The 27,129-nt window shown below is 35.3% G+C and overlaps 1 protein-coding gene across 7 annotated transcripts in view; it reads right to left on the bottom strand.

Moving 5' to 3' along the window:
* The window catches only part of BEND5 (BEN domain containing 5), a 924,018-nt gene that overhangs the window by 675,409 nt on the left and 221,480 nt on the right, over positions 1-27,129 (bottom strand). For all 7 annotated transcript variants that reach the window (XM_068689841.1, XM_068689840.1, XM_068689843.1 and 4 more), the window contains exon 4: positions 22,723-22,817. In XM_068689841.1, the coding sequence (XP_068545942.1) occupies positions 22,723-22,817 (95 nt within the window). The remainder of the gene's footprint in view (positions 1-22,722; positions 22,818-27,129) is intronic.

Raw genomic sequence — 27,129 nt, 5'->3', positions numbered from 1 at the left:
ACTTACTATTATATCTTCTGTCATAGAAGTGCGGTTACTTGCAAGGCAAAAAAGTAGCATTAAGACAGAAAGCACATTCCAAAGTTTTCTCTTCAACAGTATTCTGTTAAGTATGAGGAGGAAAAAAATTAAACACAAGTTTACAAATTCCCCACATCCCACCATCTTAAAATTGTACTACTTTTAAGCCCTAATAAACCGTGTATGCTCTATAGAGTGTTACTTTAAGTCTGACGGTACGTCAGCTTTAGAGGCAAGAGCTGCTAACTGCATAGGTGCCACTTAAGAGTGCATTGTGCCCATAAATTCCGGGAAAAGATGACAAAAGTTGTTTTGGTCCATGACTGAACTTCGTCCTCATCCTCATGCAATGTAGTTTCTCATAAACAACTAGTCATTGCAAGATGATGTGGCTGAAAGCCTGTGCTGAAAGTATATTCCCACGAATTCAGTGAGCTATTGTACAAGAAAGGAGAAAATCAGAACAAAGCAGAAGTGTCTGTCACCTTTCCAGCTGGCCACTGCCTGCTTAAGGAAGGCAGAGCACATGCTCCAGATTTGAGAGGAGTTTCCTTCTCCCAAGAGACCTCCCAGCTCATAGACTAGTCACCTATCAATAAAGTCAATTAAAAGCAAAGCAATAACAAGAAGTGTTATTGCCTTTTTTTTTTTCTAATTCACTCACAGCTGCAAACAGAACACATTTTCTGACTTTCATGACTGTGTTTAACCACACAGTTCCCCATTCAGACTGAGAAGGAAACCTTGAGAAGACTTAATAGGCTATATAACGAGGACAAAAGGTCACCACACAATCACAGGTTAAGAATCTAAAGTTTGGTTCAATCTTTAATATACTGCATATTTTTAAAACATTTATCTTTATAATATAAAAATGGTTTAATGAAAAATATGCTGTTGTCAATTACAAAGGAGCATAATAGAGCTTCAACCATAGCTCTGAATTTCCTATTTAACAAAGAGACTGTCATTGCCAGTGTTTGATGACATCCTAATATATAGTGGGTATAACCATAAATAAACAACAAAAATAGTAATTATTAGTAAAAAGGGATTATAAATTAGAGTTTTAATATGACAATGTTAATATTAAACACAATTACTGTAGTTTTAATGCATGTTCTTAATTATCTTCTGGTGGCTTGAACACTAAAAAAATGAAATTGCATGGCCCCTAAGAAATAAAATTAAATACTGTTTATGCTTTGGAATCTTGCAAAGAGTAGCCGACTTCATCCCTCGAAAATATACAGAATGTTTTTGAATAATTCTCTGGAGTAACTGAATTCCCTTACATATTTCAAAGTCTTTATTTGACATTCCAATAACTGAGTTAATGTCTGAGGATTGTCTAATTGTCCACCCACTCATACCAAATCAACTTACAGTAATATTTTCAAAGACAATGTCAAAAGCATTGTTAAATTTGAGATAAATTATCACTTTCCCCAACATTTGGAACTCCCGGTGTTTTATCAGAGAAGGCAATCAGGTTGGTTATGCATCATTTACCTTTGGTAAATTCACACACCATCCCCTTCACATACCCAAAAATGCCTTCCATGATTTTCCCGGTGACCAGAGTGAGGTTGTCTGGCATACGTTTCCCTGTGTAGACCTCTTGGCTGTCTGTGAAGATGGGTGAAACGTTTGTCTTTCTCTAGTCACCAATAACTTCCCTTAATTTTCATAAACTTTCAAAGGTGATAGACAGTGGTCTCTCTAGGACATCTGCCAACTCTCATCACTTTGGATGCTACACATTGGCTCCCTGAGTGGGTCAAGCTCCCTCAAGCAATCCCTAGCTCAATCCTCATCTGGTACTGATAGTTCTCCTTGAACCCTGACTCTAAACAGAACATAGAAACCTGGCAAATCTTGTCCGTTAAGACTGAGGAAAAGGACGTAATGACTGATAATGAGATTATAGACCATAGTCAAATCCAGGCTTATACTGAGGCTGCTATCATACCAGCAATACAATCATCATAATGTAAAGGTGGGCAGTAAGCATAACGTGTTTGTCATACATAAAATATTTTTATGCTGTCTGCTTCTCCCAAGGTTATTTCCTCACACCAGAGGGATCAACCAATTGTATAAGCAACGTCTTCCAACCTTTCTTTCTGAAATTAAATGGTAGGATAGCATTCCCAACTCCGTAATCCTGAGATGCTCATCCGCAACAATTTTGACAGGTCATAAGGTATTCTCAGCAGGTCTCAACTGTCGAGAATACCCAACAGTTCATAAAGTTAAGCTGAGAGCATCCAAACCTGCTACCTGTGATCAGCTGACATAAGGACCTCCAGCTGTACAAGTGGTACATAGATACCCATGCAACACAAAAGAGCCAAGGAACAAAACCCAACAAGACTGTTGTAGTGCATTTGTAATGTGTACATGAACCCTTTGAAACAGAGCACAAACACTTCCTGTGAGAAGCAAAAACACGTTTGCTATGGTCTACTTCTGTATGTCTCATATGTAATGATGCCTATGATCTTGCATTAATCTCATTACTTGTATTTTTCTAATCTGTGTCTGCTGAATTCTCAGACACAAATACTGAGACAGCATGACCATCAAATATTTTCAAATTGGAAACATACATTCATTGCACTTCTGTAGTGTTATTCTTCATAATTGCAGTCTATCAAAACTACAGTAGCTATGCTATTCTGCACTGCAAACAATATTAGTGAATAACTGTGTCTTCTCTTAGGATTACATAGTAAATCAGAGAACAGATTACCCAAAACAGCTCTTACAATTCAGAAGACTATACTCTGCTTTCAGACACTCAAAAAATAACAAAAAGGACCTAATTAGGACACTGATGGTTGAACTTACGTGCACAGCAGTAGTGAACTGTTCATTCCCTCTACTGAAAGTAAATTGAAGCTTTCATGGATCCCCAAAGCTATCTGGTCTCTAACACTTCCCATCCCAGAAGTCACTTACCCCTCCATAGGAGCAGTTTAACGTTCCCACTTCTCTTACCAACCTAGATAAGATATTTTTTTCCACTAGTTTCAGCATTTCCTACTGACAAATACCTTACTGAAGCCATTCCCCAAAAGGGTTCTACAATTCCTCCCCAGAACCCTAGCATATTTTCTTGTTAATAATTCCTTCTGTAGATTCCCTGTAACACTCTGTACTCTTCATTACTTTCTACCAGACTGCTTGCCCCATTTTCTGCATCTAATTCTGATGTTGCCATGGTATCATAGTAAGTATCAAAAGTAATGACTCTACAACAGTAGATCACCTTTTACTTAACCACCCTTCTACTAAAAAGGTAACAGTCTACCTCAAAGAGTATTGCTCCTAATAAGCTTATTTAGAGTGCTTATTTTATGCTTACAGACAAGACTCTTAAGGCAACATGAACTTTGCATACTAAGAACCCCAAATATCTTCTTTTGCATCTGCATTACTGAAGTACACCTATGGCCCAAAAGAATTAGCTAAAATATTTGCCCATTTACGCTTTCTGCTTCTTTATCTGCCTTTCAATAACTGAAATAATTCCCAATTAATTAATAATGATTTTACAAATAGCCCTTTACAATAATAGCCTTTGTTAAATATCATTCATTTTCCTAGATGGAAAAAGAAATTGAACTCAAAATTCTCTTGGGTGGTTATCAGAAATAACCACCTAATCTCCTCACTCTTTTTTGCTAGACTATCATCAAGACTAGAAGACGCCTATCTAGTTTGTGCTTAGTTGAGACCACATTACTAAAATCACAAGGATTTTTGCAAGACACTGGCAAATAGCTCAGGATATCAACTGGTATTTCAAAACTTCCAACAGGCAAGGTTAAAAGCCTGGGCTGAACCATACTTCATTACAGAATAAACCATCCATACAAATGAATGTTGAGTAAAGCAGAAAGTCCAATTTCATGTATGTGCTTAGTACTAAAAAAGCTATGCAAAAAAAATAATTAAGAATTGTTTTAGTCTTAAATGCTTCACAATGAATTAGCAGATGTTTTTAAAACAGCACATGCAAGCACACCCAAACCAACCCTGTAGGATGCAGCAAGCATGCAAGTCAGCTAGGCTCCAAGAAAAGGTGGATTGCCTAAATGAGATCAAAATCTGAGTACCATGCTGCATTCATCCACATACACACACACACAAATTTTCCACTACTGTCTGTTGAAATACGAGTCTCACTACTACTAGTAATGAGTGTTAAATGTTCCAGCAGAGAAAAAGGGAGGCATCTCAGTCTTTCACAGCTGTGATGAAACTGCTTCCAACTCACTTTTCAACTAGCCAAGCATCTATAAGGCCACTAGTTTCATTACTAAAAGCAGCACGCTGGAAGCAAGAGAACAGATAAGCTTGGGATAGTTTTTGAAATTATTCATAGACTTTCTACTGACAGTTTGAGTAGAACTTTTAACATTAAACAGCTTGCAGACTGAGATCATCAACAACACATCAGCTTGTATCAACTATAATCTTTCTACAGGTTTCAAGTTGTATGCAGTCGACATTATTGTAGCTCAGACTGTTTAAGGAAAAGACTAGAAATATGGAAAATACAGAAGTTGAGCACAACTCATGATTTAATTTGCTTATGGTAATCTTGCAGTGCAATACGCGTTAATTCTTTGAGAAAATCATTTGCATTATTTTCTGATTATAAAACTCAATTTTGTATCCATTAAAAAAAAAAAAAAAAAGAATGGTTAGATTTTTACCTACCGTTTCTTTAGCAATGGGACACTACATGATTGACAATGCAATTACCGGTGCAAAGTTTCTGATACGCCAAGCAATATATAAAATAGAGCTCCAATATTTTTCACATACAGCACCATGGGTTTTGTAACTATTTTTCTTCATCTCCAAAGATCTTTATAGGTTCAAGACAAATTACAGTTAAGTTGGTGTTTGCAAAGAAGGGCATGATTATAAGACATTCTACCAATCCATTGCAAAACTGTTGAATTAATATTTACGTTACGGAAAGAGTACAGTCATACTTTAGTAAATCAAGAATTTAAGGACTTCATTATTTGAAAAACAACTTATTTTTGAGGTCTAAACATACATATCTAATTTAAATAAAGGTACTTTATGTACATATGATATTGATGTCAACTTCTTTCTTCCCCTTTACTAACATTTTTCTCGCAAATTTGCCGGGTACTTCCTGACATTAAGGAAGCTACTGAGATTTATCAGACTCAGCCTCTTGTCCTGAGGTTCATCCAGGTATAAAAAAAAAAAAAACACAATCAAACAAAAAAAACTATAATTATTGCATAACAAATCTTAATTTCACTTTTAGACTCAAACCTTCACTTATATTGTTCTTTGAATAGGTTGTATTTATGTTCGTCTGTGATTACTGTGGGATACATAAAACATGGCCCTCCCTTCTTTCATGTTTAAAAGGATTATAGAACACTATAAGAAATGAAAAAGCACTTAAATTTGTATTGGTGCCCTTACTTGGGGAAATAGATAAATAGGAAATAATTTGAAATGTTGGCCAAAGCATCTGTAGATTTCAGTAAGATGCTGATCAGAAATAGCAAACCTCATTTACAGTTTTAACTCGAAGTCAACCCCTATTAATTTGAATAAAAAGCTGGTTTATAATGACTAACCTTACACTTACAGACAAAACGTTCATAGCTTTGTCACTGATATAGCAGAACACTGGCAATGTGTACTGTATAATCTTAAATAATTTTCCTCAAGTCCTTAGTAGAATCTTTCAAGACATGTATGCTCTGCTGCACAGAGGTCTAAACTAGGATCAAACACTCCCATATGTACATCACTGTAAAGCTAAATATTTGGAGAGAAACTACACATGGACAAAGACTGAAGTTGTGGGAGTCTAGCTCCTTGTCCTGATAGGATTCTTCATTCCATCCCACTGAGCAGTATTTCAAGTCTTCTATATAGTAAGGCTTCTACTGCTTCCCTTGCACAAATGTTCAGGCTAACACATCTTTTTTTTTTTTTTTTTTACTGAGAATTTTTATTTCAAGCACATGAAAGCACAAGAAAGAAATCCAGCATGAGATTTCTGGGATTCTCATTAAATTTGATAATGTATAATAATGTATAATTTTGAAGGCACAAGTATGATCTTATCTTAGTATCTTTGCCTCTAGTTAATTACCGTATTAATCTCATCTACAAGAACTGCAAGGTGCTCTTTGCATTTTCTACTTAGATGGACACAGTAGGGATTTTTGTTTGTTTGTTGTCCAGAATTAGGAAAAACATTTTGCTCTTGATTTCAGAGAGAGTTTAGCTATCCATCATGTGACACTGCCACGGAACCTGTAAAATAAATATTCAGTTTCACAAAGGCAGGTATTCTGTTTTGCATTATGGTTCTGTTAGGACAGATGATTTGTTAGCATAATTTCTTCCCTCTTCTAAAGCTTCTCCTACTATTACAAAACTCTTTTTTTCTTCTTGATCTTTCTTATCTCAGTTTTTACTGGTTTTCATCACAGTCACTGACAAAAGTTCTCCATTTCTTTATAGAGGACAGTAAGATTCCTTGCTCTAATATGTTCCAGTAGAAGAAATCAAAGTCACAAATACCATGGAAAAATTGTATTTTATCAACCTGAACTCTGCTACTTATGACCAGAGCACTTGAGAACAGAAGTGCCACTTTGACAATTGCGAAATACAGGCAACACTTATCATCTTAGACCAAGATAGGCAAATTTTAAGACTAATAGCATTACTATTTCATCTGTAAAATTAAGCATAGAATTTCCCTGTATTTTCTGAGGACACAAGGAAAAAAGCATGGTGTCTACAGCTGAATAGAAGCTGCAATCTGGGGGGCCTCAGGTTCCAAGTGGGACCTGACAAGGGCAGAGTAGAGAGGAAGAATAACCTCCCTTTAGTTTGGCCTCAGCCTGAACATTGCTGGCATTTGAGAGGAGAAGACTATAACCAGCAAGGCACTTAAATTTGTGTTTAACTTTGACTCCAGTAAACTACTCACATTTTCAAGATTAAGCAAGTGCTTTGCTGGACCGAGATCACAATATCCCATAATATAACAGCAGAGGTAAGTAGCCTACATTACAGTTGTATAAATCTAAAATAACTTCAGCTAAATCCAAAGGTTTCTCCAGATTTATACTGACATGAAAACAATCACTGACCTATTGTATTCAAAATCTCTACTGCCACTATACTCAGTTCTTTATATTGAAAGTTCATTCTTTGCTTTCTCAACAGAAATATTTATGTATTTATTCTGCATGAGGTATATTGTCTCAGAAAATCAAGTAACATCAGATTCAGCAGACCTAAGAATTACCAAAAGAAAAACTGTTTAAATCAGCTTAATATTTAAAGGAATTTGTAATTTTTGAAAATTACATCTGCCATGCAAAAAAAGAGTTTGTACAAGCTAATATTTTTTTTTTTCTGTACACCTAAGGCCTGTGGACATTGTAAATTAAAAAGTCATTCTATGAAGAAAGACAAGCTACGTAATTAGAAAAATGTGGTCTTAAAGCAAGCATGTGAATTTCCACATCTTTTTACATGTGAAAGAAAAAAAGAAAGAAAGAAAGAAAGAAAAGTAAACAGAGAATATCTGAAGCATGCTGGAGACATCAGACCCAGTACAAAACATGGTCTAGACCTTCCTTGGCTGTCAATTATGACTTTACTGCATTTAGTGGAGACATCTATATATGTGGACTGAGTATAATATTGCCTACATATACTAAAATTCAAAACAATATTGTCTTAAGGTTACCTTTTGCAAATTTTCATGTGCATACTATACCTTGCCACTGTTTTTGAATGTAAACAGATGGGTTATGGGAAATGCTATTGTATCAAGTGTTCACTGCCTCTAGCCACCCTATTAACTGTTTGGAGGAACAAGTCTAATTAGCATCATAAATAAATTGCCATCTGCACTTTTGTTCTAGGGTTCACAGAAAAGTTGGTTTGAAACTAATTCTAATCTAAGAGAATTGTTTGTCCTTAATTTTTCTGCAGTTCAGAGATACAGAGGAAAGAATGCTCCTCACTCTGAAATGAATAGCAACCTCTTTATAAATTATTTTCCAGGTCATTTCACTGAGTGTTTTGCAGGTATTTGATTTCACTCCTTGACAACTGAAAGACTTTGAGCTGGGTTACTTGGAAGATAAGCATTGTCTTTGGTGTCTTTGATTTTTTTTTTTTTTTTAAAAAAAAGTCATTCCTCAGCCTGTGATTTTTTCCTATTTTTTTTTTTTACAATGGCGTTTTGGCCTTATTACTTATTAGAATCAGAAGCAAAACATCCATATCCTATAAATTAGAAAATGTTTAATAAGAATGAGCTTGAACAAATTTTTATTATAATGAAAGGATTAAGGTGCATGATAGCATTAATATTTAGGAAAAATTAAACAAAATTGCTTTTTATCTACTGCAAACTACGTTAAATATTTAATATGCCACATTATAGTGGCATCACTTCAACGAAGGGTATGGTAACCTTTCTATTATGAACCTTCATTTGAGTTGCTCAAACTTAGTTGGAAAACTTCTGAAAACAAAATCTTACTCAATGTCCAGGTTTCTGGGTAGTTAGAACTAAGACATGGTTCACAGCTTTGCAGAAGTCCTATGGCAGAAAGCCCTGCAAAAAGTGGGTCTAAAGTGGATCTAGATGACCATCTTTAGTGGGCTCTACTGACCCAGTGCATGGTTTATTTGGAAGAGAGCTCTGAGTTTAATTGTTCTGGAGTTTATGGCAAGTTTCTTGCTGCCTTTTTTTTTCCCCCCCTTTCTTTCGTGCCTGGATATATTTTCAGACAAGTTTAAAACACAAAAGTCATGCATGCATTATGAGGTGGTAAAAGACTGATTTTTCAGAAATATATAGAAGTTGTCTGCTGCTACAAATATGAGATGCAAATTCTAACTCTCAAATTAAAATAAATGAATATAAACATCCCTTTACAAATAAAAATCTGCTAAATCCTGATAGAAGCATTAATTGCTTTTGAAAAAAAAAATCTGCACTGTGAAGGCCTTGAAACCTTATAGCTTTATTTTTTAAAACTCCTAGAGATATCTCTGAAGAAAATAAAAATAAGCTAATACCCCAAACCAAGTTGGACCTGCTTACAGCCAGGCTCCATGTTGGATGAAATTTTAATTTAATAATGTAACAGTGTAATGCAGTAAATTTTGTAGTAGTCTTTTCTTCCTTTCAGATCACTGAACTGAGAAGCAAACAGAATGAAAAAAAAAATCTGAGTTTGCTCCAAAGCTGATCCTTACAATGACCTTGAAAAAAATCTATTATCCTTTGCCTTTATCTCTCCTCCTATAAAATGTGATAATAAGCATTATATTTTTATCTTGGGATGGAACAGAGTGGAAGACAAAGAAATGTTACAACCACCTTGGTTAGGGCTAGCCAATTTCCTAAAATTAGCTTTCTCCACAAGCCCCACAAAAACCCAAGCAAAGATATCCTAGTCTTCAAAACCTGTCAAGATCTCACTATTTTTAAAGCCCCTGTTCTACCTCAGTTGACTTCCATTTTATCCCAAGGCAATTGTTTCCATCCATATACATAGATGATAAGGCTATTGATATACATATACATCCATATACATGATATGATAAGGCTAAGCTATTAGACTGGATAGTACTTTGAGATATCACCTTCAATTGTACAATCCAAGCATGGTATCATCATTTAAAGTAGCAGTAATTTTTCTTCGTTTACTTGTTATAGAAGTCTTATTTACTGAATAAAAATAGTTTCCTCCTCTGCAATTATAAACTTCACAATTAGCTTATTATTATTGTGCAAGTGAAATGTGGCTTCAGCTTCTGAGTACAGCTGATTTCCCATGTCTGTATACTGTACTCATTCTCAAGGCACTGTTCTCTCAGAAGCTTGTATCTTACATTCAAGAAAATATAATTCCAAACAAGAAGAATAGAAGTCAAATTGTCAAAGACAGCAGTCATTATTAGCTTCCTAATTTTCTTACTCTGGCCTACATAGCCACACTTACATCTGACACACACACACCAAAAAAAAAAAAGTCAATACATTTCCAGTTTTATATTCTGCAAAAGAAAGTCTCATTAACCATCATTTCAAGAACACAGCTGTTTAATTCAAAATTAAGACTGAAGATTTCCAACACTGTCTTGCAGAAAGTGAAGGTAAATGAATATTGTTTAGTATGTCCTGAGCTTTAAGTCTCCTCTACCATAAGTAGCACGGTAAAAAGATATTTTAATACAACTGACTTAAAGGATTTTTTAAAAACTGTTTAAGCTCAACTTCAGTAAGTATTGTGCTAAGTGTCAGAGGATTGTGACATTTTAAATAGTTTATAAAATGACATTTACATAAAAATACAAAACAAAAATGTTTGGATACCAGCTTAAGAAGTGAGTAGGGAGTTCATTTGGAAAGTAGAATTCAAAATATCTGTACTTAAAAGTTAATCTTAAACATTTCAATACATAGCTTTTATTGAGGTGACCATTAACTTCTCATGCATGTGTCTCATACTGTCAGACAGAATATATTAGTGATACTTGTAAATGTCTGTGAATATATACACCACCTGTGCATTATCTGTAAAGCATCCCAGCTTCATTTACCAGAAGACTTTCTAAGCCTTAATCCACGTAAAGTGGTTTGAAGAGAAATATCTTTTATTAATTATATGTTAAATTACAGCTATGAAAGCCTTTATTTATGTTAGTGCAGGATTGTCAGTTGATGTATTTTCTCATTGCACTGTACTTTTAAAGAATTAAAACCTTAAAAGGAAATTGATGACAACTTTTAGGTTTGAACCTAAACATGCTTACCAGCTTTTAAAACAATAAATAAAACCCTTTGGATTCGACAGTAAATATTAAGGTACTGAAACAACAAAATTTCTACTGTCCAAATATACAAACATGAAATTCCCCTTTCAGGAAAAAAAAAAAAAAAAAAAAAAAACAGCAGAAGAGTAAGTCCTCTGAAATGCAACCATGCAATTTCACTAAATCACTCTTTCCCACATGCACACAGTGCTTTGAATATCCTGACGCTTTGGTAGAGAACAGCTTTCCTCAACTGCAGAATTTCAGGGAAAGCCACACAGTGGCAGTACTGTGAATGTAGATGTATGCTCTATTGTGAAGCAAGATAAGAGTCTCTTAAGAACTAAAATACAGTTTCCTATGCATGGTTACAGTTAAGTTCACTGTTACTTTATATAGAAGACATCCTGGTTTCTATGGTTCTAAGACTGGAAGAAAACCATGCAGTCAACATGTAATTTATTTCCTTCTGTAATTTTAGTATCAAGAGTCCTCAGACAGTTAGTCACACATTTCACTCTGGGCTACTGTTTTCTCTGCATTTTTATCCAGTCTTTCATTTCCTCTCTTCAGATATGTTTTTGAAGCCCAGCCTTAGTGTAAACTTGGAATTTTTGCCAAAATAAAAGGAAAAGTAAACAAACTAAAGAAGCATCCCCCACACACAAACACACACCCCAGACATTTATGAATCATCTAGCTTATTGGTTTCTATACTTTCATAGTACACAGATACACATTGAAGAGTATTAGAAATGACAAATCCAGAACACTCTGTTCATTTTCATGGTACTGGGAGACTCTTGTCAAAGAACACCAGCCACACAGATCACAGATACTAACGTCTAAAGTATGGGTATCTCACATCAGGGTGGGTGAGGGAATACTTATAATAGATCTGTAAGAACTCTCAGTAGATCACACTTACAGAAATAGAAAAACACAATGACTGACTCCTACACACTGCTTTGAGACGTTTTTCAAATATTGATATGCACATTACACTGTACACCTAAGTTCTTTACTGGCAGACCTGCAGCTTAGCATTCTCTTTCAGACTGATATACAAACTTCAAGACCCATGTTTACTAAGAGATAATGGCAGAAAAGCAGGGTTATATCTCTCAAATACTCTTAAAATAAAAGCTACTTGTTCTTTCTTCTGATGCCTGGTGGTTTTTTATTCACATACCTCTGTGCTCTGAGTAAAAAGTTTAAGTTTGCAATTTCACAACAGTGCAAGTTACAAACAGCTTTCCTCCAGATGATCATTTGGTGACCATTCACATTACAATATCATGAAAGGACAAGACTGCGTGTATTTAACAGTCTTAAAGCCAATGTGCTCTGCAGACAAAGGTAATGGTTGCCATAACCGCATATGCACAAGGAGCTTAACATACAGTACTGCAACACAAGACTAATTTATTTTTACAAAAGACTAAACTATTAATAATTATCTGCCTATTTATATCCATGACTCCCACCTAAATCAATTCCTTCATTTCACTTGGTGCACAAACAATATATCCTCTAATTGATTTATCCTTTTAGAAGAAAAATATCAGATTTCTGACTACAGGGGTTAATATGCAGTGAAACACAGTACACTTCCATCCCTGCTTATCTTGGCTTACTTTGTATTTAGTTATAGAAGCTTCTCCTGAAGGTGAACAGCACCTGCAGCTGTACTATTACCCTTGCTGAGTCACTTCCCAAGTTCACAAATCCCACGAACCATTTTACAAGCATGATTTGTACCCCAATCCCTTCCACCAACACTTCCAGGACAATGGCTATCCCTCATGAAAGCCCAGAGAATTGTGTTCCTGGACTAATAAAAATCTACACACAAACTTATGTATCCTGTTTCATCACAATGAATGATATTTGAAAAACAATGATAAGAGCATAAAACTATCCAGCAGAGTAGCAAACGGGTACAATTTCTTTTCCTTATCAAAGTTAAATTATTGTCTCACTGCTCGTCTTAAAGTTATGAGGTACTGGTGCTTTTTAACTATGTTTAGAAAAACACTACGAAAGGATTTTATCTAATATTAAAAGACAGGGCAAACTACTTTAGCTTGGATATTCCTCAATTTCTTACTACGGTGAATTCACCCTCTCAAGTTGAATCTCTTTTTATCTGGCTGTAATGGCCTTTCCCATAAATTTGCTGAAGGGTACCCCATTTCCAAAAAACTGTTTTGCAAAATTCTTTGTAGAATAAGAACAATTTTATTTTTTTTTTTTTTATCTGCACCTGCAAAGGGCTGAACAATAGTGAAATTTTAAATAAAAGGCTAATACAATTTTATTCTTGAATCTCAATAGCAATTCCCAATTAATTTGTCAAGTTCCTAATTCCACCATTTGAACTCACTGAGTCCAGTTACCCAGTGTGATTCCCCAACAAAATTTACATTTAATCACTAATAGTTTAATTCTTGAACTGCTTATTGACACTCGTTTTGCCATAGTTTGTGTTGTTTTAAGACAATATTTTTGTTACTGTCCTTCTTGTGATGCGATTCCCTCAGCCAAAGTGCCTGTGTGCAGATGGTGGCAGAGCAGACACCCCACAACACACTTACACACCTGCAGGTGCCTCAGAAAGAACACGCATGACAGCAAATCCTGACCTGCCTTGTCACCCACATCTACCATTTCATCTCCAGACTTGGCAGCATTAAGGACTGGCTTAATAGGTGGCAGCATATGGGAACCAAGTGGAAAAAAAAGGAGGGGAGAAGCACTCTGAAATTGCCAGTGACAGCCTGAACAGTGCAAGAGGGGAGCATGGGCAGCTCCTGAGGGAAGGTGGGTGGAGCTGTTCCTGCCACAGCCAGGCCTAACCCAGGCCCCCTCAGCCTAGCTCTTCAACAGGGCAGTCCAGCTGAAAAACACGCTATGCAGCTTCATTTAAATAGTTTGGTTTACTTGGATTTGGGAGCTGGAGAAACACCATTATGGTCATTGTAAACAGAGCACACTGACATGTCTGTCTCCCATCTGTAGCACATACGATAGATTTAAGCATCTTTTTTTGTGTCTTTGTTGTATTACTTTTAAGATTCATGGACATTCATTGGTGTCACCTAAATGTGTGCTTTAAATGTTTCTATTTTTAAAAGGAAACAGAGGAGCCCTGTCCTCTCCTAGCACAGCGTTTCTTCCCCAAAGATGCAAAGCAGTTCTCCTGCCACAGCTCACAGCCATAGCAGGGGACAACAACATCTTAATCTGTTGATTATGTTATCTGGGATGCATTTTCTCAACTGGGTCATCACCTTTGTTTCAGCTCCCATTTGACAAAAATATATGAACAGGAAGTTTTTTTTCCTAGCAGCATTATATCACCATAAGATACACAACATGAGAACACAACAGCAAGGGTACCTGAGATGCAAGGAAACACTCACACACACTAGAGGAACACTTGCTAGGTTAATAGAGTGAAGCAGGAAGACAAAGTTTCACTTTCAAGCTAGAATTCAATAATCCTTCTTGAAGCAGTTTAAAAAAAGTTTTAACTGCTGCTTCAGTCATCTAGAGATGCAGGAAAGATCTTTATCATTAAATTTGTAATTCTTTCTAGCTAATGGCATGTCATACAAAAAGTTAATTCATAAATTAACCTAGTTAACCAAAGCATAAAAAATAGAGTTTTATATTTTGGTTCTATATACCACTGTCAAAACATGAGACAAAATTCAGGACATAGCACCTAAATATATTAACATTTTTCTTGCATTATCAACTGACTTACTCATTTACCTCTTTTTCTACCATTCTCAATTTCCACAGTACATCAAAAACATTTGTCTTATTTTCCATCACATTAAGAGAAATTGAATCCATTGTTTGGTCTTTTATCATGGTACAGCAAATATCAGGTGAGATCTCACCCATCAGAAATTCCCAATTAACAGTTCCCATTACCCTTTCCTCTGAATTAAATATTGTTTTTTCATAGAAAGTGAATGAAAAGCAAGGTAAGGATTCAAACATTTAAAAATACTAGGTTGGATTTTTCAGCCCTAACATTTCCTAACATTTTATTTCTGATATATTATCCTATATACAAGAATATCCTATGCTTTTTTGTTATATGTAAATTTAGCAGTGCTATGTATTTCTTAAAATATGTTGAAAGATCTTTGAAGTTGCAAGGCCAAGTGAAGGAAAGCCAAAATATAACCTGACTGCTGTGTCCTGGTGCATTCTAAATTATTGTCATGATTGTTAAATTCAACTTGTCTAGCACTCTTCAGACCATTAAAACATTCTTAAAGAGATGTTACATTTTCTGATTACAGTTTTTGGCTCTTATTTGTATAGCCTTGTGTTAACAGTCTGATTTTCAAGTACATTTCTTGGTGACACTCAGCTTTGTATGTGTAGGGCTCTTACTACTAAGTACTTATGGCTGATAAATGCCATTCTTAACTGAGGTGATTTTCATTCTGTGTCGCTCCATTAGTTCAAAGTACAAAATTGCAATGAAAAGCTGCAGTGTCCTCTTGGTAGTTTGACTCTTCTTTGAGTTCACTGCTGCCCATATTTATCTAACTTACAAACATATTTGGGGGGAAAGCACCTTAATTTTACGCCTTTATTTTATTTATTTTTTTGAAAACATTCCAGGGTCTCAATTTTGTGAACACTTCTCATGAAATCAGTTCTGCTAAATGCCGATCACCTAAGAAAAAACAATGACCAGTTTCAGGATGGGATCCAGTGCAAAGCTTTTGGTCATATTTTGCAGCCAATAAACTAAATTCCATGGACTGTAATGGGAAGAACCTACAGTTCAGTTGTTTTAAACTGCCACAAATCCTCCCGGCTGCAAAGTTCATTGTGGTTTGCACTGGGGATGGGGGAAACTATTTTCAGGCAACAGCATCTTTTTGAGATTTTTAATTTTCCTTCAATACACCAGTAATTAAGTATTTATAGATGACAAAATGCACCTAGCAAGAGTAGACCCATTTGTTTCCTATGTGCTTCAAACCTTCCATGAATAAAGTAGTACCAAGGGTAACCTTTCATGAATACAACCTTAGGGATCACAGAGTGCCCTCAATCAATGCAGGGAACTCATGTTGACAGAGTATATGGGAAACAGATTGAGGTATTAAAGCACATAGCCTCTGGTGTTTTAGATGTAAATACTATAAACATCAAATATTTAGACTCTTATGTAAGCTGTATGTCATTTTTTAAACAGTTACTGCTTCGAATAAATCTTTAAGGATGGAATTTTCAGAAGTGCTCAGTATTGGCCTAACTTTGCTCTTACTGAAATCAATCATAAAATTTTCATAACTTCGGAAGAAAGCTTTGTCTATTTATATGTTTCCATGGCACTAAGCACAATGAGTCTTGATCCTGACTGGGGCCTTTGGACTCTGCTGTAATCTAAATAAATTGATTTATAGGAGATCAGTCAGATAAATGATGAGGAAACACATAAAATATCGAGGGTTTTTAAACAATGGGTTAGCAGTAATTTGGAGCTTCTTTCTTATTTTCTTTGAATCTTAATATTCATTTGCTTCTTTTATATTGATCTAATTTATTTGTTATTAATTTTCCCCAATATAATTCCATGCATCTTAATTTTCCAGTAAAATATCCAGTTGATAAAATGTAACTTTCTTTCTGCAGACTACTCCAATTTAGTTTACACAATAAACACATTAGTGTGGGGATCCAGTTCATACCTTGTGTCAGCAGAATATAACCTCTCATCTATATCCACAAAAGCTGTTGCTGATAAGAGAGATATGTAACTTGCATTATATACCCAGGAATAAGTACTTTTGCTGGATTGGAAAAGAGAAAGAAGCATTTGCTATTTATGTGTTTATAGATTGGTTGGGTCTGTTTTGTTATTTTACAATATACACACAGATGTTAATTTACCCAGGGATTAACTTCAGAGGCAGTTATTTTACTTTCATATACATGGCAACCTCAAAACTACCTGAAAACACCTTACTGTCTTTCAAGGAGCTGCAGTAAGACCAAGACAAAATGCCTCCAGCTTATCAAAGTGGGATTTTAAGTGGTCAGTACTGCTATCTCTTTTTCCCTATTTTCTCTAAGTAAAATGTTACAGACTATTGAAATTGAGCCTGTGGTTCCACAAACGATTGCCTAGGCATCTTTCTAGTTTCTGGTGACCTCATTCCCGTGACACTGCTACAATCATTTATTCCCACCTACCTCTGTTCCTCCAGTTGCACCCATACAGTTCCATCTATGATGAACTAGACCAAGACTAAACCCTCTTTCTCTTCTTTGAAATAAGACTTTTAACCAGAACCAGCTCCCAACATAATGACCCTTCACAGAACTACATCAGGACAGTGGAGGAAGTTTCTTAGTGACCAGGTCAGCACCTGCCTAAACCTGTGTTGACACAAGCCTATGTATTTTCAGAGAAGTATTTCTGAAACTCCAAAAGCATTCCTACCAGCTCTCTCAGAGAAAAAAAAAAAAAAAAAAAAAAAAAGCACACATTGCATTAAAAAACTGGCAAAGGCACAAACTTCCAGGGAGCAGCCAAGGTTGTAAAATAGGCAAAGGAAGAAATTGGGTAGTGGCAACAGCACGTTCATTTTCTTTACCTAAATTCAGGTTTATGTTATCACTAACCTTGGCTCACTTCACATCTCATAGTAAGCACTACTAGTCTTTCGGATTAGCAAGCCATATATATATTTAGTGCTTTATTCTCAAACTGTTTCACCACAAATGACAGCTCATTTCACAAACAGCTTATCTTATGGCTAAAGATATATAAATACATACTAAAAATGCTGCTGAAAGCCTCTGAATGTATTATGCATCCTGGTAGACATGGTAGTGATTGTAACACTGCATTGTAGACAAATGTTAAAGAAACTTGGCAAGAATCAACACGATTTAGCTACTCAAAATTCAGATTTTCTCAGTCTTGTCCCCTTCTGATGAATGGAACATATGGGAGTATTGTTCATAAAACTTGCATTGCTTTTCTCGATGTCTACCAAAGTTCCTCATCATGACAATATTTACCAAGATACATATAGATTCAAATTTGAATTAATTACCTAAAAGTTTTTCTGTACTCCCAGGTTTACTGGAAAAGAAAAACGCTACAGAAGCAATGTGTTGTGAGTATTTAACAGTAGATGTTATAGCAACAGAGGTAGTTGAGTGCTTGCTGGCAAAGGCAGCTATCCAGTTAAAAACCATCGATGCTGAGTGAGATAAAAGACAGAAAAGAAAGTGACTACTTTGCCAAGAAGCAGTTTGAAATATGACATTATAAACAACACACATGTAAATCTACACATAAATCCTCTCTTGTATGCTGAAGGCTCTGTAATATTTTAGCTATTGTTACTTCCATACAAACATTTCCTGAAGTACAGCATCACTAGTGCAGAACAGCCTTTAACCTTGTGTTCATTCATTCAGGAATCATGTTATTTATTATCCTTTATCCCTTAATTACGGGGACCTCACCTACTGCTCTCTGCTCATTTGAAATGCAGAATAAAATACAATGGATGTCTGAAGACTTAACAGGTGTCAACCAGATATTTGCCAGCTACTGCTACTATTCTACTGGGAGGAGTTGCTGTTCTATAAATACTAATTAGAGTTTTGCACATGATCTTGCTGAAATACCTAAGGTGATGAGTGGCCAGTTGTTACTTTTAAAAGATTAGCACAATTTGAAAAACTAATGTCCCCAATGAGGCAATGCTCACACTGAATAATCAAGAGTTATAGCTGTTCTCTGCCCAAAGGGAATATTTGCTCACTTCATCATTTGGAAAATCTGCTGCCTCTCGAACAAGTCACTCTTCTATTTCACTTTGAGAAAGTTGTAAAACTTCGCAGAATCAATATAATAGTACAGTACGTGTACTTAAATGGTCTTCCACTGCCATGCCCACATGGTAGGCTTTACTAATAGCTTCCAGGAATGATGTTTCTGGTGTGAAATGATTAAGAAACTGCAACCAAAGTCATGCTTGAATGAAGCATAAAAAAAGGATTACAGTAGAAACTGTATTAGCATAGTAAAAAATTAATGTCATCTAATTCATCTCCCCTCAAATTCTTCATCTCCACAAAACAATCCAAAAAGACCCAAGCAAAAAAGGTTTACATTCAGTTTATATATTTGTATTAGTCATTACCAAGAAAAAAAAATAAACTAAATACCTAAAATCTTGGTGTAATATATCCACATGACCAGATACTTTTAAGAAAAAATGTTAAGTGACTACTTGCAGCGCATTCCACTGGCTTGAAATAAAACTTAAACTTTTGTCTTGGAAAAAAAAAACAAAAAAAAAACTGATGTAACATCGTATGACAACACTGCATTTCTATGTATGAGCTGTAGTTCAATGCAGTGAGATTTGAGTGATGTAACTGACACAGCCCCATACTATTTAATGTCAAAAAAGTACGTCCACAAAGAAAGAAAAAAAAAAAAAAACACACAGAAGAATAGGAAGAGGGACTCAGAAATCAACTTCTTATTTTTTGCCTCTATCCCTCTGGGAACGAATATTCAGTAAAACCATCACTGTGTATGTGGAACATAGATATCTTTTCAATCAAATTTTCTGGTTTTCTTTTTAAATATAATCTATTTCTTTACCATGAAATCTGTTTTTTCCTTATCCTTCAGCATACTGCTTCCTCTTTTTAAGTAGCTCATTACTGGAAATGTTTGGCCTTACTTCAAAAGAGAAGAATATGTCAACACCAGAACATCTGTGTCCACATAGAGTGCTTTGATGACAGTGATATACTCCATTTACATCAGTAACACTGAGTTGAACCTTGATGCTGACTGCATTTAAAGATCTTACCCCACAGGGCAAGAGAATACAGGTCAAAAACGTTGATCTGTGTTTGACACTCTCTATTTCAAGAGCACTTTGCAGTGATTTGTTCCAGAGTCAAGAATCAAACTCACAAAACGTTGCAAAGCTTGGAGCCATGCTTACATGAACACATTCAAAACAAACATTAAAATTCACAGTCCCTGGAGGCCAATCTACTTCTGATACACAGGGCTTTTCAAGATATATGGCCAAATTCTATCCTGAATATAATGGGGACTTTTATTTAAATAAGAGGTGCATAACACTGCTCAAATGGAAAAAGAAAAATTGACACATCATAAAACTTAAACCTGTATTTAAAAATGGAGTGGAATAGCTGTGTGTGACACAACACTGCTTCTGTCAGCATGGCTAGGGGAAGGTGGGAGAATTTCACTACAAATCACATGCCTCCACAGGCAGGTACAATAATGATGTGTTCCTCAAATATTTAGTACAGGAGAGTTCATAGATGAAGGACTGAGCTCTGTTACAGGATATTTGTAGAGCCTGGCTTCTCATAGTTTTATTTCTTTAAACTTGATTTTAAAATTTGTGTGTTTCCTCATCTTCCCATAATTAATATATCTTCTAATTTAATTACATTAAATAAAAAATATTTTTTCTAATTTAATTACATTATACCCATGTAAATACTATGTGGATTTAAAACTTAACATAAGGTGAAGAGTTTCAAGTGTTAGTCTTTTTCCACAATTCTGAATCCTGAGTATCCTCAATCCTGAATCTTGAGTATCCTCATGTAAAATTCCAGACTTTTACAGCAGTGAACAATTCAGTATTGCTTACTAGACGAATTTATACAAAGTGCCATACAGGACCAAATCAATGCAAGCCATATGTTGCCTTACTCACATTTAAGGACTACAAGTACCTGTATGCTGTATTAAGAACTTGGAAGTACAAGAAGTACTTGGAAATCCCATTTCATTTCAGCAAACAGAGAAGCAGAAAATTTTATTTACAGATTTCCCTGGAATACCATGGAAACAGATACAGAAGTAACTGCAAAAAGCATAATCCAAGTGGAAGACATCTTTAATAGAAAACACATATCCAAAAATAATGCATGTGTTTTCCCACTTGGAAAATATACATATAACTCCTATTAACATCAAGATAAAAATTATACTGAGGACACCAACATGACTGAGGCCCCTGGTAATAACATGAATTAAAACACACCTTCCAAGTTCAGAACAACACTTTCATACATGGACTAATAGGAAAATAAAAAATGTATTTTAATATTAAGATTTTTTAAAGAAATAAATTAGAGCTAGGATTTCTGAAACAGAACTAAAACTAAAGTATGGTTGTAGCCATGTAAAAGGAAGCTTCTCGGCACCTGCTGCCTACACTGTGCCTGGCCCCAGGCAATGCTATTCATTCCTCACTTTTACAGAAGCAAAATACACCCCCTAAAAATATAAAGTACAAAAATAAATAGGCTTCCTGGGAAGTGGAAGGGAAATCAGTTTTAAGAGTGAACAAGCCTATATGTTCTGGGGGGGGGGGGGGGGGGGAAGGAAAAAAGTCCACTTTGCATTGTTTTCTAAGATTTACACTTTAATTTGAAACCAAATTAAGGCATAAAATTTGTATGAAAGCAATATCTGATTTATAGATAACACAATATATACTTCGCTGCAAATAACAGACCCCAGTGAGAGAAGGAAGAGGTCTGAAAGATGATTAAAGTATGCCTGATAAACATTGCCCTGAAATGCCCCCAAAAGATTTTTCTGAAGTTAAACAGTAAACACAATTAACATGACTTTTGCTACAAAAACACTAAACACAATGGATTTTTTTTAATTAATTTTCAATGTTATTACATGCTCCTATTGAGCTATAATTGACTCCATCTACTAATTGTATTCTGAGACAGCTTTTCTCTCCAAATGACCTTACCATCTAGTTGAAAAGACAGGCAGCCATATCTGTTGTCCAGACAAATAGGAGGTGATACAATAAAAGTTATTTTATGACCACCAATATTAAGACTGTGTGGATGAATATTTTGTGATAGTTCAAGTATTTTAAGAAGTTTATAAGACTCAAATTATGTGGAGATTGATTAAATGTTTTATTAATTAACCAATAAAGAGTACCAGCTGCAAAGGCTTACAAGGATACATTCCTGTACACAGCCTAACTTCCATATTCAAACAAACCTAGCTAAAGGCAAATAATATAATTCTTGGGAGTCCTGCATGCCTTAGGACTCATTAGATTTACATATTATTACTCACAGCAGACATTTCATCACATTTTGAGAAAATGGACCATCTATATAGGTGTCATATGTGCATGAATTTCTGTGTTGTATATACCGTGTAACTTATGACCAAGTTGTTTGGCCTTCAGGTATCTTAGAATATAAAACAGACCAGAGACTGCTCATTCACATGAGGTTAACTCAGATTGCAAAGCTCGCATTCTCCCTTTTAACTCTGACAAAACTCTCCCCAAAACAGCAGGACCAAATCCAAATAGCCAATAGTCCATCTCCCAGAGTGCTTACAGGCATTACCTTGTTGAATGCAAGTTGAAACAAGCCAAAACTGGGCCAATGGACTGTGCTAACAGGTGATGAGGATGTCACTGAACAGCAATTTGGCTCATGCCCCAACTGTTCAGTTCACTCCAATGTCATGCTTCGGTCACACTACTTGAAACAAGCTGCTGACACACACCATAACAGCAAGGCTGAAAGAAACCTCCAGAGTTCACCCAGTCCATACACTCCACAGAGACCAGTCCTTTGATGCCACTGGTGCATCAAAATACGTTCCCGTTCTTATCAAAAGCTGCACCTGAGCCAGAAGGTCTTTGCTACAGAATAGTTCCAAGTAAAATGTGCTTTTCTCCTAACAAGCAAGCCTTTGAAAGAATAACTTACCATTTTGGTCTGCTTGTGGATTTCACCATTGGAGCCATCCCATCTCTGTAAAGGCTTTTTGTTTTGCTGAAGTTAACAACATTGAAAATTACCCTCTGGAAAAAAAAAAAAAAAAAAAAAAGAAAAAAAAAGAGTTCAGGTATAAGTTAAATACTAATGCATACTGCATATGCCAGCTGCATAAAAACATACAGAAAATACATGGAATAGACATGTATCTTATGCTTCAAGGTACTTTTAGTCTCAGTAGATCTCATAACAGATACCATGTCTGTTCCCAGTATTTTGATTGTCCATGTTGTTTTACAAGAGTAATGTACATGGAACATATATTTTGAATTTAGTATGCTTGATTTCCAATAGGTATTCTAACCAAACGGATAGTTTACTCAGATTTGAAAACAGAAATTAAGTCCAGTTTTCTGCAGTTAATGTAAGAGAGGTTGGTGGAAATCTGAGGGACAGGAAAATGGTCCTCATGAAAAGCTTCCAACTGCTTCATCTCTTAAAGCTTCTTAGTTACCTCTTTCTACCCGCCAAAGCAGCAGGAAAAGTTAGATCTGACTTTCTTTCACCAGAGAAAATAACATTTCTCTTCATGCCCCCTGACAAAAGGAAATATTTTCTTCTGCAAAAACTGCACAGTATACCAGAAATTGCACATAGCCATCATATGTTTGAATATCATAGATAAGGAAAAAGGCACAATTCTGATCTTAGCAAACATTGATAACTTTAGTAAGTCGAGTCTGTAGCTGGTACTTAATGTTTCAAAGGAAGAGAAAAATCTAGATCCTTACTGGTAATGGACTTACACCAAAAGTAGATTCATGCTGAGAGAAGAAACAGACAAAGCCTTCTTCCTTACCATCTGTCTACTGTAAATTGTTTTATGGATAATTATTTTTGCTTTTTCTGTTAAGAAAGTCTAGCTGGGACCTAGTTCATTTCATCCATTAACTTTAGAGATATTAAATCCATTATACCTGGTTTCTCATATAGTTCTGATATCCAACATTAATGTACACAGAAAAACTAAAACATGAACACTGAATTCATTTTCATAGATCATAGAATCATTGAGGTTTGTTTGATAAAATGTTCTAGGATGTACTAATACATTCCATTTGTATCTCTCTCACTAAATCTATTTTCCACTGGTATCAGTGAAGACTGCCAAAAATTATATTTGTGCCTGTGTTTTCACACATTTATTTTTAAAATGAACTATTATAATATTTACAGTTAAATAATGGTTCATGAGAAGACTGAGAATTAAATGGCCACATCTTAGAATCATGAAATTTTGACTGAAGTAAAAAAATTGAATTAAGCTTTCATATGTAAAGTTTCACAAAAACAAATCTGGGACTTTTCAGCCAATGTGTTCAGAAAATAGCATGTTAAAACTTAATGTTCCTCTGCTGGTTGCTTCCACTTAACAGGTGCCAGGTACAGTTACATTTGTATGTGGGGCAGATAAGAATCCAGGCAAACTATATAGCTTTAATTAATCATCTCTGTACTTGAGAAAAATTAAGAAGAGATGAAGGGTTTGTAAATGGAAGAACAAGCTGCTACATATGCAAACTCTGCAAATTAGTCAAACAAAATCTAATAATCTGTAGATTTCACTGGAAGTGACTCAAAATTAAGAAGTTGAGAAAAACACTCTCTTGAAGCTGTTGATTCAATTTTGAATCAATTTTAATGAGTAAGCTACATATCTGTGCACATGAGTTTTCATGTACTTAGCAGTATTTTGAGTTTTTCTAAGGGTTATGAGTTTGGTTTATTTTTATAACTCTTGATATACGCATGCATTTGACTTACAGAACTCTGTTATTGTATGTATTTAAGATGTTGCTTATTTGATGAAATATACATCTTGAGAGGTCTCTGGTTATTTTCCATCTTATGTTTACAATGTATAGCTTTAAGTTGGATAATTATATTTAGATCTATATATAAATGCATAAATTTCATAATACATATGGAATCATTTTTCTGTATTAGAATACTGAATTTTTCCTGTTACTTAACTCTGTTCATATTTGTGAAAACAAATTAAGTTGCAACGCATTGGTTTGTTAATCTTGATGTTTGCACAGAGTGAATGAAACAAACAAGATCTCCAAACCAATTGCCTTAAACTTTGGATGCAATCATGCCACTGTTGGAAAGAGAAAGTTGCTAATTTTGTTACATACTGACTCAGAGCAGACAGCTGGTAGAGAATGTTCTTATTCCAATCAGGCTTATTTTGTATAATGAGTTCGGCAAATGTACACAACTGGGTAAGCAACATATATAAAAACAAAAATATGCAGCTCATTTAACAAAGCACTGCAGATTATAACATTTCCACCACTCATGTTCACCGCAGAGTAAGCAGTTAGCAATGTGTGCGTTTCTCTCAGCATGGTATATAGTTAGATTGGCAGAACCAAAAATTTAGCAGCACAGAACAGAACTTTATCAACACACACCACTGAAGTAATAAAGCAGACAAACTGAAGCACTCAAATAAGCAGCTGAACTCAGTCAAGTATTCCAGGTGATAGTTAAAGTAGTCCATGCAGCTCAGTCAGTGAAGTGTGCAAAAATGTAATGACTACAGTATACACACCTCAGCCAGAAAAAATATGCAGCTTGCTCAATAAGGTATGCAAACATCTTTGACCCGAATGCCATAATAAAAGTTTGTGATACAGCGAGCAAACATTTGCTGAACAAATCTACATTTTAGTCTAATTTTGGCCAAAACAGACATTCTTAACATGCCAGTTATAAACAGTTAAAAGCAACAATGCCAGATATACACTATTTACATTGAAACACTCTTTCCTAAGAAAATATTCACGCTGTACTTTTTTATTAATTATAGAGACTGACAATATGTGACATTTAATGAACAATATAATCTAGGTGTTAAAAAATAAATTAAAAAAAAAGTTTTTTGTTTTTTTTTTTAAAGAAGCATGAAGTTAAGAAACTAAAACTAGATAAAACATGCTTATAAATTACCTAGAAATTGCTCTGGTCTCCAGAGTACCAATCCAGAGAAAAACGACAAAGAAATTTACAATAAAAATACTTCCTTGTATTCACTTTAGAGCATAAGAATACCACTAGAAGAAGCAATATACTAACTTACACTGTACCAAAAACAGTAATTATGTGATTTCACTTCAGTTATGCAGTATTTTCAATCTACAGCATCATTCTGACAAACAGTTGCAACAGTAGGTGGAAAAAGCACAATGCAGAAAAGTCTCCCAGGAGACTGCCAAGTACAACCAAACCATTTTGGGGCATACAGCAGGTTGTGCTGAAGGTATAGCAACACGAAGGTGTCTGCTGGAGTATCAGGCTGTGTGCATGGGTTGTCAGGTCTGATACAGCTGTTGAAGAACACGAGACTGCACAGATACATTATGCCTACTGAAAGAAGGATGATGTCCTCTTTCCGTAACACCTGCACTAAGTGTCGGAGGTATCTTTCGGTTAAAATCACTAAGACAGAAAAGAGAAGACTTGGTCTTGCCTTTGCCTTAACATTTACTGGTGAAGTGTTCTTTTTCCAGTAGACCTTTGAAAATTTATTTCAGGAATTAAAAATAATCAGGTGTTAAGGGATGCTCTGTGTTTTTTATTTTAGCATGAGGGAGATAAAGACAAACCTTGAACACAAACAGAAAAAGTTGACTAAAAATTATCACACATTTTCTCATTGCCACAACTTTTCAAAATTTCCTGACTGCAGTTGGAAGAAACTGCTGATTTTTGGAGGGGAATAGCACACGTCAGGATGGTTTGGGATCAGAGCTGGAAGTGTTAAGCATGGATGGTCATATTGGACATTGTATTCCAACAGGTCCATGTAAACATTAAAGAAAAAACTTATAAACTCATTGTAAATCACTCATTCTGGCAGGTTTTTCATCTGAACCTACCAACTGAAACAGATCTCCAACAGACAAGTCATCACTTCACCGAAGGCTAAGTGCCTTCCCCCAGGAGAAGGTCACCCTTGGTCCTTTTAAAAATACTGCCAAGTTGATTTTTGTATGATTTTCCCTAGCAAACTGATTAGGAATAACAGAGTTGCTGTGGTTGACAGTATAAGAAGAAAACAAACAAACAAACCAAAAAACACCACAAAATTCAGCCTGAGGAAGACACCTGGCACAGAAAATTTCTTGTCAAATTCTTGCAAATATGAGAAATTATAACTAATTGGAAGCAGGGTTAATAATAGGAAGCATTAAGCATTCTTTGTATTTAAGTAACACGCTTTAAGGACTATATATACATGTATTTGATTTTAATAACATAACGACAATGCACAGGACAACGCTGCATGCTACAAGTGTGATACAACTTTCCCTATAAGCTGATAAAGTG

The sequence above is a fragment of the Anas acuta genome, chromosome 8 (assembly GCF_963932015.1).
Source record: "Anas acuta chromosome 8, bAnaAcu1.1, whole genome shotgun sequence".
In the NCBI taxonomy this organism is placed as follows: Eukaryota; Metazoa; Chordata; class Aves; order Anseriformes; family Anatidae; genus Anas; species Anas acuta.
This window is presented reverse-complemented; position numbering and strand designations above follow the sequence as displayed.